General features: G+C 42.7%; 1 protein-coding gene across 1 annotated transcript in view; it reads left to right on the plus strand.

Moving 5' to 3' along the window:
• LOC120030628 (RAS guanyl-releasing protein 2-like) overlaps positions 1-11,789 on the plus strand; it is a 35,745-nt gene extending 23,956 nt beyond the window's left edge. The window contains exons 14-16 of the mRNA XM_038976058.1: positions 697-855; positions 6,472-6,534; positions 9,413-11,789. Of these exons, the coding sequence (XP_038831986.1) occupies positions 697-855; positions 6,472-6,530 (218 nt within the window). The 3' untranslated portion in view covers positions 6,531-6,534; positions 9,413-11,789. The remainder of the gene's footprint in view (positions 1-696; positions 856-6,471; positions 6,535-9,412) is intronic.
• Positions 11,790-13,918: the final 2,129 nt, after the last annotated feature.

Genomic DNA, 13,918 nt, shown 5'->3' on the forward strand with positions numbered 1-13,918 from the left:
TGAGAGGTCCCAGCCATTCATTTCCATTACCATTGTTAGCCCCCAGTCGCCGAGTGGGAGAGATGATGGCGGCGGATAATTGAAATGAATTGGCTTGTCGCAGATGGCGTAGAACAGAAGTGCTGAGTGTCTGGCTCTCTTGCACGTGTGTGTGAGTGTGTGTGTGGTTAGTCTGAATCAGTCTGGGTGTTGTAGACATTTATTGAATCTAACCTTCGCTGATGTGGACGTTTTACCGAGAGTGAGAGGTGTTTAGAAATCAATGAGCGAGTGAGGTCACAAATGGGAGAGTGTGTGTGTGATACTCTGAATCTCTTTCTCTGCCACCCTGGACATCCCTTCTCCCTCTTTTCTACCTACTCCATGAGTGTCCTTCATTGTCGGAGCTGTTGTCAGGGTCTGTCTGCATGGCAGTGTGTGTGTGTCAGTGTGCGTGCATCTGTACTGTGCGTATGAGCACCTATCTCTCACCACTCGATCTTCCCTTTGCCCCAATGTTTATTTTTGCACCCCTCTGTCTCTCTTAGACTTTGCCTCTCTCTCCACCCCATCCCTGATCTCTCGACCCTCCTTTACCTCGCACTCGTTCCCTCCAACTCCCTCGCCCTTCCCGTCTAAACCGGCATTCTTCCCTCGTTCCTTCTTATCTTCCTCTCTCCCCATCTCTTTCTCGCTTTGTCTCCCTCCCTCGGACAGCTTGTGGAATTAACTGTCACAAGGCGTGTCAAGGTCGTCTGGCGGTGGAGTGTCGTAAACGGACCAAGAGCATTAGCCACGAGCACGCCCCCTCCCTTCAGGCACGCTCCTACAGCTTCCCCCCTCCGGCCAACAGCCCACCCAGCCTACAGAACACAGGTGAGAGACCCCGCCCCCCCTTTCAACCTCCAATCTGGTTCTACTAATACTGAGATGTCCGCATCTCACCAGGATTCTTCAGATTTGGGGTCACTCAAGAACCAGTAGCATCATACTTCAGCCAGGTAGTCTTTACAGAAGGTTATGAGATGGAATGGTACAGTATGTTTTAGGGCTGACCCCGATTAGTCGACTGATTAATTGTTTGATTGATAGGCTGTTGGTCAATGGAGATAAAAAAATAAAATAATTGTCGAGCAGTAGCATTGTGTGAGATATATACAGTACAATTATGTAGTAACCCCAAAAATATGAAACAAATCAAAATATATTTTATATCATTCAAAGTAGCCACTCTTTGCCTTGATAACAGCTTTGCACAATCTTGGCATTCTCTCAACCAGCTTCACCTGGAATGCTTTTCCAACAGTCTTGAAGGATTTCTCACATATGCTGAACACTTGTTGGCTGCTTTTCCTTCACTCTGCAGTCCAACTCATCCCAAACCATCTCAATTGGGTGATTGTGGAGGCCAGGTCATCTGATGCAGCACTCCATCACTCTCCTTCTTGGTCAAATAGCCCTCACAGCCTGGAGGTGTGTTAGGTCATTGTCCTGTTGAAAAACAGTTGATAGTGCCACTAAGCGCAAACCAGATGGGATGGCGTATCACTGCAGAATGCTGTGGTAGCAATGCTGGTCAAGTGTGCCGGGATGCTGGTCTTCAAGGCAGAGTTCCTCTGTTTCAGTGTCATTGTTCTTTTTCCCATCTTAATCTTTTCCTTTTATTGGCCAGTCTGAGATATGGCTTCTTCTTTGCAATTCTGCCTAGAAGGCCAGCATCCTGGAGTCGCCTCTTCACTGTTGACGTTGAGACTGTGGCTTAATCCGTGTGAAAATATACGTTTGTGCTACTTAATTCATAGGAAAATATATATATATATTTTTTACAGTTATTGGAGCAATGCATTTTGGGCAATGGTGCCATTTTTTTTGTGTCCCACATTTATTTATATGAAAACAAACGTTAACAACCCAATATTGTTAATCAACCAGGTTGTCCCCGAAATACTTATGATATAATAGTAGCCTGTGCTGTTTGCCAATGCCAATGCTGTTTCCTATGCTTGTTTTCACTTAGCACCAGCATCCCAAAGTATTATGTCTGATTTTATGAGGGTTGCCAGATTGGAGTAAAAAGCTGTATTTGTCTGTATTTTTGTGGTATCGATGAAGGAAACTGATTGGGGAATGGGGACACATTTTCATGATGGAAAAATAATTAATCAATAAATGTGTGGGGGGGGGGGGGGGAGTCTGTTTTGGTTTAAATTCGCCTGGTGCACCTGCATGGGATTTGCAACTATAACGAGTCTGGACTATGATCAATTAAGCCATATCAATGCAGTTAAACAGGTTCATGTAAAATAATGAATTATGTTGGCTTACACTTATGGCACTTCCAAGGCTGTTTCATGATGATTATTACGGTCATGTCAATCATGTTATATACTTAGGCTATTATAACGAGGCATATGCCAGCATCGTAGGCCTACTGCATCTGCCCAGAGGAATACTAGGCTTTGATGGCAACGGCCGTTGGAGCTCATTTTGCCACTTATGAGCCCTGGTTAGAGTCCCTGTTGTAGCAGAAGAAAGTGCACGCTGCATTGGTAGCAGTGTTGGGATCACGCCCAGCTCCCGTCTAGTTATGTGATCTAGTGGTGGGAAGCATTCTGTTTTTCAACATTGTGTTGGGCGTAATTACATTGATGTATCTACTGAACAATAGATAAGCAACAATACGCGTGACGGATAGAAGTGGTCCTTACAGGTGTGATCAAGCCTTACATCAAAGTTGCCTGAAGCTGAATGGAAAGTGCTGTGCTCTGACCAGTTATTCAGAAGAAAGTCCTCTGTGACTGTCTCGATTACATAAGTTAACTTACCAGTAATATGAATCACTGTTGATCCATCCTGTTATCTAATGAGATGGATGTTGGATTTTCGATGGCCTAGAATCGAGGTCTTTCCCAGTCATGAAGGACGAAGCAAGGCCCCTCTTGGTTCTCATTGGCGAGACTGAACTCAAGTTAGTGGTTACAGTGCATTCGGAAAGTTTTCAGACCCCTTGACTTCAGACCCCTTTTCCACATTTTGTTACGTTACAGCCTTATTCTACACTGGATTAAATAAAAAATGTCCCTCAACCTACACACAATACCCAATAATGACAAAGTGAAAACAGGTTTTATTTATTAAAAATTAAAAACAGATACCTTATTTACTTAAGTATTCAGACCCTTTGCTATGAGACTCAAAATTGAGCTCAGATGCATATTGATTGGAGTCCACCTGTGGTAAATTCAATTGATTGGACATGATTTGGAAAGGCAGTCACCTGTCTATTTAAGGTCCCACAGTTGACAGTGCATGTCAGACTAAAAACCAAGCCATGTGGTCGAAGGAATTGTCCGTTAAGCTCAGAGACAGGATTGTGTCGAGGCACAGATCTGGGGAAGGGTACCAAAACATTTCTGCAGCATTGAAGGTCCCCAAGAAGACAGTGGCCTCCATCATTCTTAAATGGAAAAAGTTTGGAACGACCAAGACTCTTCCTGAGCAATTGGGGGAGAAGGGCCTTGGTCAGGGAGGTGACCATGAACCCGATGGTCACTCTGACAGAGCTTCAGAGTTCCTCTGTGGAGATGGGAGAACCTTCCAGAAGAACAACCATCCTTGCAGCACTCCACCAATCAGGCCTCCATGGTAGAGTGGCCCGACAGAAGCCAATCCTCAGTAAAAGGCACATGACAGCCCGCTTGGAGATTGCCAAAAGGCACCTAAAGGTCTCCTACCATAAGAAACAAGATTCTCTTGTCTGATGAAACCAAGATTGAACTCTTTGGCCTGAAATCCAAGCATCACGTCTGGAGGAAACCTGGCACCATCCCTACGGTGAAGCATGGTGGTGACAGCATCATGCTGTGGGGATGTTATTCAGCGGCAGGATCGAGAGAAAGATGAACGGAGTAGAGTTCAAGGATCTCTCTGATGAAAACCTACTCCAGAGCGCTCAGGACCTCAGACAGGGGTGAAAGTTAACCTTCCAACAGGACAACAACCTTAAGCACACAGCCAAGACGACGCAGGAGTAGCTTCGGGACAAGTCTCTGAATATCCTTGGAGGACCCAGCCAGAGCCCGGCCTTTAATCTGATCGAACATCTCTGGAGAGACCTGAAAATAGCTGTGCAGCGACGCTCTCCATCCAACCTGGCAGAGCTTGAGAGGATCTGCAGAGAAGAATGGGAGAAACTCCCCAAATACAGGTGTGGCAAGCTTGTAGCGTCATACCTAAGACGACTTGAGGCTGTAATCGCTGCCAAAGGTGCTTCAACAAAGTACTGAGTAAAGGGTCTGAATACTTATGTAAATGTGATATTTCAGTTTTGTATTTCTTTTTTTTTCTTTTTAAATTTGATCCCCTTTTCTCCCCAATTTTCGTGGTATCCAATCGCTAGTAATTACTATCTTGTCTCATCGCTACAACTCCCGTACGGGCTCGGGAGAGACGAAGGTCGAAAGCCACGCGTCCTCCGAAGCACAACCCAACCAAGCCGCACTGCTTCTTAACACAGCGCACCTCCAACCCGGAAGCCAGCCGCACCAATGTGTCGGAGGAAACACCGTGCACCTGGCCCCCTTGGTTAGCGCGCACTGCGCCCGGCCCGCCACAGGAGTCGCTGGAGCGCGATGAGACAAGGATATCCCTACCGGCCAAACTCTCCCTAACCCGGACAACGCTAGCCCAATTGTGCGTCGCCCCATGGACCTCCCGGTCGCGGCCGGCTGCGGCGCGAACCCAGAGACTCTGGTGGCGCAGCTAGCACTGCAATGCAGTGCCCTAGACCACTGCGCCACCCGGGAGGCCCAGTTTTGTATTTCTAATACATTTGCAAAAATTTCTAAACCTGTTTTTGCTTTGTCATTATGGGGTATTGTGTGTAGATTGATGAAGAATAAAAGCAATTTAATCCATTTTCCAATGTGGAAAAGTCAAGTGATCTGAATACTGCACTGTATATGTCAGACTGTCTTATTGCTGCTGACATTGCCCATCATGTATTGCTCTAACTTTCAAAAGATTGTTCTGAAGTTTGCCCCCAAAAGTATTTCCCTGTGAATTAAGTCACAGAAAAGTGTGTCTTTTTACACAAATTAAGGCACAAAAAAAACACAGGAAATCTACTGAAATGCTTTTTGTATATATTTGCACGAATTCAGTGTGAGATCGTGTTGACCATTAGCATGTAGTTCAAATGATTGGGTAGTTTTGTTTGATTCCTTTGTCATTCTGCCGTGCTGCCTTTTCAATGCGTTCTGTGTCTCGCGTTGCACTGTGTTCTGTCTCCACAAATAGTTGTGCAAAAATCACTGCAACGTGTGACGAGCAGATGAATCAAACATCCAGGCACAATTAAACCTCTGGGAATGGTTGTTTCCCTCTGTATACCACTGTGTTATAGAAGGATATTTTTGTTGTTGTTGTTGTATGCTGTTCAGCAATGCCCTCGTCTAATGGAGAATGCAGTGCTATTAATGGGTGGAAGAGACTATATAGCAGGTAACCATGGCCACTGACACTCTTGCTCTCTCCCTTTCGCTCTTCCTCTCTCGCTCTTCCGCTCTTCCTTGCTCTCTTCCTCTTCCTCTCTTGCTCTTTCTTTCTCTCTCGCTCTTTCTTCCTCTCGCACTCTTTTTTTCTCTCTCGCTCTTTTCCTCTCTTTCTCGCTCTTCCTCTTTCGCTCTCTCTCGCCCTCTCTCGCTCTTCCTCTTTCCTCGCTCGCTCTTCCTCTCTTTCTCACTCGCTCTTTCTCGCTCTTCCTCTCTTTCTCACTCGCTCTTCCTCACTGTCTTGCTCTCTTCCTCTTTCTCGCTTTTCCTCTCTCGTCCTCTCTTCCTCTCTTTCGCTCTTCCTCTCTCTCTCTCTCTTCCTCTCTCTCTCTTGCTCTTCCTCTTCCGCTTTCTCTCTCTCTCTTTCTCGCTCTTTCTCGCTCGCTCTCTTCTCGCTCTTCCTCTCTCGCTCGCTCACTCTTCCTCTCTCGCTCTTTCTCGCTCGCTCTCTTCCTCTCTCACTCGCCCTCTTCCTCTCTCGCGCTCTTCCTCTGCCTATGGTAGCCTCTCTCAATAGCAAGGCTATGCTCGCCGAGTCTGTACATTGTCCATTTCTTTCTCAGTTTTCTGCCACCGTGGTCTGTCCGTTTTAGAGCCAAATAGCAATCAAGTTTACTTTAAGAGTTGTTCATGTTTTCCCAATAGGTAATATCATTTTATTTTTGTTTGGTTATAATTTGGTTGGACCAGATTTTCTGAGTGCTGTCCTGAGGCTTTGTTGGGTTGGTAGTGGTTAATGAACTTAGCCTCAGGACTAGCTGGATGAGGGGACTTTGTCTATTTTCATCTCTTGGCATTTCAGGGCTTTGTAGTGGTAGGAGTGGGAGGTCTCTTGTTTTTAGGTGGTTATAGAATTTGATGGCTTGTTTTGGGGTATTAATTAGTAATGGATATTGGCCTGCCTGCATTATTCATATTTTTCTCCCTCCTTCTCACTCAGTGATTGTAGAGGAAGACCAAGAGGCTGTGGAGGAAGGAATGTTTGATATCCATCTATAACCAGGTGAGAAGGAAATTGTTTCCTCTTCCCTAACCCTAACTTACCCCAATACGCCTGGCCTGGCAATGTGATGTATGCAGTGCATTCGGAAAGTATTCAGACCCCTTCACTTTTTCCACATTTTGTTACGTTACAGCCTTATTCTAAAATGGATTAAATTGTTTTCCCCCCTAAATCTACACACCCCATAATGACAAAGCAAAAATGGGTTTAAACATTTTAGCAAATGTTTTTTTATATATATATAAGTCGTAAGTTTACATACAAGTTTTAATGACTATAACCTAAGTGTTTTTCAACCACTCCACAAATGTCTTGTTAACAAACTATAGTTTTGGCAAGTCGGTTAGGACATCTACTTTGTGCATGACACAAGTAATTTTTCCAACAAATTGTTTACAGACAAATTATTTCACTTATAATTCACTGTATCACAATTCCAGTGGGTCAGAAGTTTAAATACAATAAGTTGACTGTGCCTTTTAAACAGCTTGGAAAATTCCAGAAAATGATGTCATGGCTATAGAAGCTTCTGATAGGCTAATTTACATTATTTGAGTAAATTGGTGGAATCCCTGTGGATGTATTTCCAGGCCTACCGTTAAACTCAGTGCCTCTTTGCTTGACATCAGGGGAAAATCAAAATAAATCAGCCAAGACCTCAGACAAAAAATTGTAGACCTCCACACCTCTGGTTTGTCCTTGGGAGCAATTTCAAAACACCTGAAGGTACCACGTTCATCTGTACAAACAATAGAACGCAAGTATAAACACCATGGGACCACGCAGCCCTCATAAGAAGACGTGTTCAGTCTCCTAGAGATGAACGTACTTTGGTGCGAAAAGTGCAAATCAATCCCAGAACAACAGCAAAGGACCTTGTGAAGAGGCTGGAGGAAACAGGTACAAAAGTATCTATATCCACAGTAAAAACGAGTCATATATCGACATAACCTGAAAGGCTGCTAAGCAAGGAAGAAGCCACTGCTCCAAATCCGCCATAAAAAAGCCAGACTACGGTTTGCAACTGGACATGGGGACAAAGATTGTACTTTTTGGAGAAATGTCCTCTGGTCTGGGTGGCAGCATCATGTTGTGGAGGTGCTTTGCTGCAGGAGGGACTGGTGCACTTTACAAAATAGATGGCATCATGAGGGAGGAAAATGATGTGGGTATATTGAAGCAACATCTCAAGACATCAGTCAGGAAGTTAAAGCTTGGTCGCAAATGGGTCTTCCAAATGGACAATGACCCCAAGCATACTTCCAAAGTTGTGGCAAAATGGCTTAAGGACAACAAAGTCAAGGTATTGGGGTGACATCACAAAGCAGAAAATTGGGGGGAAAAATGGGGTAAAAATAAAAAATCTAATTTACGCAGTCCTTTTTCGAAGCACCTTTTGGCAGCGTTTACAGCCTCAAGTTTTCTTGGGTATGATGCTACAAGCTTGGCACACCTGTATTTGGGGAGTTTGTCCCGTTCTTCTCTGCAGATCCACTCAAGCTCTGTCAGGTTGGATGGGGAGTGTCGCTGCACAGCTATTTTCAGGTCTCTCCAGAGATGTTAGATTGGGTTCAAGTCCAGGCTCTGGCTGGGCCACTCAAGGACATTCAGAGACTTGTCCCGAAGCCACTCCTGCGTTGTCTTGGCTGTGTGCTTAGGGTCATTGTCCTGTTGAAAGTTGAACCTTCTCCCCAGTTTGAGGTCCTGAGCGCTCTAGAGCAGGTTTTCATCAGGGATCTCTTTGTACTTTACTCTGTTCATCTTTCCCTCGATCCTGACTAGTCTCCCAGTCCCTGCCACTGAAAAACATCCCCACAGCATGATGCTGCCACCAACATGCTTCACCGTACCAGGTTTCCTCCAGACGTGACGCTTGGCATTCAGGACAAAGAGTTCAATCTTGGTTTCATCAGACCAGAAGATCTTGTTTCTCATAGTGGCAGAGAGTCCTTTAGGTGTCTTTTGGCAAACTCCAAGCGGGATGTCATGTACCTTTTTTACTGAGGAGTGGCTTCCGTCCGGCCACTCTACCATAAAGGCCTGATTGGTGGAGTTCTGCAGAGATGGTTGTCCTTCTGGAAGGTTCTCCCATCTCCGCAGAGGAACTCTGGAGCTCTGTCAGAGTGACCATCGGGTTCTTGGTCACCTGCCTGACCAAGGCCCTTCTCCCCCGATTGCTCAGTTTGGCCAGGTGGCTAGCTGTAAGAAGAGTCTTGGTGGTTCCAAACTTCTTCCATTTAAGAATGATGGAGGCCACTGTGTTCTTGGGGACCTTCAATGATGCAGAAATTGTTTAGTACCCTTCCCCAGATCTGTGCCTCGACACAATCCTGTATTGGAGCTCTGCGGACAATTCCTTCAACCTCATGGCTTGGTTTTTGCTCTGACATGCACTGTCAACTGTGGGACTTTCCAAATCATGTCCAATCAATTGAATTTACCACAGGTTGCCTCCAAGTTGTAGAAACATCTCAAGGATGATCAATGGAAACAGGATGCACCTGAGCTCAATTTCAGGTCTCATAACAAAGGGTCTGAATACTTATGTAAGTAAGGTGTTTTTATTTTTTAGTACATTTGCAAAAAAATCGCATCTGTTTTTGCTTTTTCATGAGGTAGGATTGAAGATTTATTTTATTTTTATTCCTTCTAGAAAAAGGCTGTAAAATAACAAAATGTGGAAAAAGTGAAGGGGTCTGAATACTTTCCAAATGCACTGTACCTTCAGCCATTCTGTAATTACTAAAATGGTCACACTTTGTCAGGCCCACTAGCCAATGACTTAAGTTGCCTAATGAGATTTCAATGAACAATCATTTGAGTTTTCAAGTACCGGTAGTCAGATTGAATGACTCTTCTCTTTTGATTACTTTCCTAGAAGTATGCATTCAGCCTAACACACAGCTGGGAGGAAACAACAGAAGATGTGAGCCAGAAGCACACCCTACTATGGCGGCCTTAGTGCTGGAGTCTGTTCAGAAGGGTGCAATCTGTGATCTAGAACAGACACGTTTCCCTCTTCTATATGACAGACAATCATATCTCCTCTACGTAATGGATTTCTGAGTCTGAACATTGCATGCAGAAATGTAATGAATAGAGCAGACACCATTCCCTCTTCTTTGATAGACAATCATGTCTGCTCTCTTCATTCCATTTCTATTTGCAACGTTCAGACTGCCTCGGATAGAAATCCATTACGTAGAGCGGATAAGATTGTCTGGTGTGTAGAAGAGGGACTGGTGTAAGCTCTTCATTCCATTTCTATCTGCAATGTTCAGCGTGTTTCACATCACTGACTGAACACCTCCGGTGAGACTTCCAGAGAGAGAGAAGAAATTGCACTGAACCCAACACAGGATACAGACATGCTGCCACATGGTGGACAAAGACTGCAACTGCATATCTTCAAGCACTTAATACTTCTTCCTCTGTGTATCTCAACTCCCTTTAAACAAGTGAACGTGATTTTTGACGCAAATGTCTTTCTATGTTAAATCTGCATTTTAGATTCTGGATATGGGCCCATGTTTTCACCTCTTACATAGTTTTAAGCACTGAATATAGGAAAAAAACATCCACATAATTGTATTTTCAGGGTAGAGATGTCATCGGGTTAGTGTAATGTTATTGCCTCCAAGTTTCAGTGGTGTTGTGTTTTCAGTGCATTTAGCTGTACGTTATTCTAAATTACTAACCTAAATGTCTCTCCAAAATACAAGAGGTGCTGTTATTGCCAAGAAAGAATGTATAGGCTAGATGCCACCCGGACTTCCGTCTTTCTGAGAAAGCTTTGCTTTTGTCTTTGTAGTTTGTCATCTTGTTGATAGCGAATTGTATGAGAGAAATTTAAAACACCATGTGTTCGATGTCCGAGATGAACTGTTTCAGCTCCCAATCTAACTGTTGACTGCATTCCTGGATTGGGAATCTCACTTGGATCTATCTCAACAGCGACAATATCAACAACTCAAATGGACTGTGGAAAACTCCAGAATTTGAATATTATTTGAATGCAGTTGAATTTCCCACCCTCCTATTACCTGAATATTAATGACTGTCCTATGGTAATTTGACTGTGGTGCGTAAAGTATGGTATATGGTCATGATGCTGGTCTGTCTCAGTGCATGGGCCGTTGTACATTTCCTCTCTAACTTTGAATGTAGTTTGAAACAGTGAATATTATATATCGTCCTGAGATTTGAACTCTATTTTATGAGACATGTTAAAACCTGTATTTTATCCTCCTGAGACCCAGTTTAAAAAAGGGATGGAAAAAGGTGTTTTGTGGAGAGAAAAAAATTGTACTAAGAAAGTAATTTGAACAAATATTGTTTGTTATTATTTGATGTGCACTGTAGTGGAACTAACCGGGTGATAGTAAATATGGAACAATACAGTAAGTAAAAAGCATAGTTTTTATGTCCACTACAGAGGACTTTAATGAACACGCTCTTATTGTTTATTTTTTTTAACCAAGGAGAGAAGGTTAAAGGTCACACCCTCATACATGTGATCTCATTGAAACTCCCATAATGTCCTCTCAAAGGTAGAACAGGACATAAAGTAACTGACCCGTGATTCCAGATGTATATGAAATATGATTAATTACAATATGAGTAAAATAGTTTACCTTAAAAAAAAATGTAATTAAGGTATGTTTGTTTAAAATAAGATTTTCTGTGTAAGAATGGTGTGGCCGTTTACCGGTCGTAAAAAAAATATGAATGAACATAGATCGCTGATTGGCCAGCTCATCTTCCGCAGGAGTATGACATCATAAGCTGAGGAAATAGCATGCATTTAAAAAAAAACACTTTTGTTTGAGATACAAATTTTGAGGTGGGGTTTTTGAAGTGTGTTTTTCTACAATTTATGCTTTGGCTACATACGAGTATAGGACAAGTCAACTACATTATTTGGATATGAGTTAACAGAATATTAACTTTTAAATGTTTTTTTAACTGGACATTTACTTGTGGCATGTATGGCCTCTGAGATAAGGACCAAAACTTAATGTCCATTAGAGTGGATAAAAATGAATTGCTGGGCATTAGGATATCAAATATGCTTCTTATTGCTTCGAGGTGATCCACTCTTGCCAAATGTCTTTTCTGTTGAGTGTATTTTTATGTAGCACGCATATATATATATTTTTTATGGCAATATAAAATCCTATAGGCGAGTGTCCTAAATGTAGTAGTTTGGGGTCTATAAGAGCCCCACAGTGGAGGTGTCATAATACCCATAAAACCTAGCGGTCAACAGAGAAATGGTTCCATTAGTTTTCCCGCCATACATTTCCCCCAAAGGGGATTTTAGAAACACTTCAAATAAGGGCCAGGTTTCGTGTAGGCTTACCCTGGCGTGATGTTTTGATAACCATGTACATATCTCTCGGACAAGGTGACAATATATTTGGCTCTATTTACTCTCGTATTCGAAAACGCTAATTAGCGTCAAAGTAGACATCATGCAAAACTACAAATCCCTTCAAGCTCCTGCACGTCATCTCTAGCTGGCACCTTTGCTAACAGGTATTGTGTCAATTTAAAACTCGCACAAGACAGTTCACAGAATTGTCCATATAAAAGAAATGTAGCCAATTTATTAATTACTAAATGTTAGCTAACATTAGATAGTTAATCCAGAGATTTTTACCTTTGCCTTGATTCACCAGTCTTGTCCAGATAATCATGGCATTTGTAGTTCTTTAGGATAGCCACATTAGCAGCAATTAGCATTTCATTTTTGGGGGGTAAATACAGGTGAATATTTTTATAAAAGTCACCTTGTCCTAGAGAGATTTACACGGTTATCAAAATGTCACGCCAGAGTAAGCCTACACGAAACATAGACCTTATTTTAAGTGTCTCTAAAATACCCTTTAGGAAAATTGAATGGTGGAAAAACAATTGGAACCTTTAACCTGTTTGACCGCTAGGTTTTATGGGTATTATGACTCATACCCTCTGAGGAATACGAGTTTGAGTCCCCCATTGTTGGCTGCTTTGTACCTTTGAATGGAGTTCTTCCTCTGAATGGCTTTCATTAATACTGAATAGTATATCCTGCTTCTTTCTACCAAACCAAACTTCCAACCTGCCCTTGTCAGTCTGTGAACAGGGTTCTCAATTGTTACTGTAGGTGAATGAATGAATACTTTAAACTGATATCATGTAAGTCATTATTTGGATATCAGCTTTTTCTTAGTGTTAAATGCCGAATGCATCACTATACTATGTTTTAAATAAGGATTTACAACATGACTAGCAGCACTGCTACCCAATAAAGTATTGTCTCTTTCTGTGTGTGTGTGTGTGTGTGTTGAGACTCAAACATAATCCTTGTCTAAAGTTCAGATCCAACACACATTTCCTACCTTATTGTATTATCGAGATAAGATGCCCAGTATTGGATTTCTTACACAGCCAGATTCAATGTATTCTCTAATCACCCAAGAAACTAAGTCAACAGCTATTTGAATGCTCAGTTTTCATCTTGCACGTTGGTCCAATAGAGCATTGATTTCTTTTGTGGCTATATTCATCTTTACCCCGGCTTAAATTCCATTCCAATGCTATTATATGTCATATTTCTAAACGCTCACATGTGGGATGAGAAGAGAGTTCTCTTCGCCTTGCGCTATCTGAATCTGCGAGAGTATGTTGCTTTATTGATTGAGTGGGGATGTTTCACTTATTTTCTTAGCTGGGTGTAATTGCATCCGCAGAGTTGTTAAGGACTGTCTGAACAGATGGTTGGACTGGCCTTAGACACACATACACACACACACACCTGCTTCGACACCTCGACTCAACTCTTACAAATGCATACCGTAAGTTATATAGGGATCTGATTACATCACGGTGCTGCTGTTGTGATTTTGTCAGACAAAACAAAGGTTTAAAAAGTCTGAAGAGAAACCAAGCACAGTAGTTAGACTTTTTGTTTTGTTTTCCCATCAAAGCTTCGATACTTAAAGGGATCGTGAGAGATTTAAGCAATTAAGCCCTTTTTCTACTTTCTAAATCACGGAAGGCTACCAGAACGACTGGGACTAGGCCCATTATTGTTACTTTCCACTCAGCTACATAAAACCCCAGCCCGATCACAGTCATTTAGCTGTGGCCCTGAGTGATATTGATCTCAATAGGCTGAAATGAGGGAAATCTAATAGCGCCACGGCTAATTACGTTGTAATGAAGGCTGCAGGAAATAGCCTTTCGTTGTTAGCCAATTTCCCTCGGCGACCTTGATGTGAAAGAATTCGAAGCTCTTTGAGAAGACTGGTTCAGTAGAACAAGCAAAGGTAAGTAATAAGCCCAGTTGATATTCAGGCTACCATGTTTTAGGACTTTGGCGTCCATATTAGGACAGCCT

The sequence above is a fragment of the Salvelinus namaycush genome, chromosome 36, assembly GCF_016432855.1.
Source record: "Salvelinus namaycush isolate Seneca chromosome 36, SaNama_1.0, whole genome shotgun sequence".
Lineage (NCBI taxonomy): Eukaryota > Metazoa > Chordata > Actinopteri > Salmoniformes > Salmonidae > Salvelinus > Salvelinus namaycush.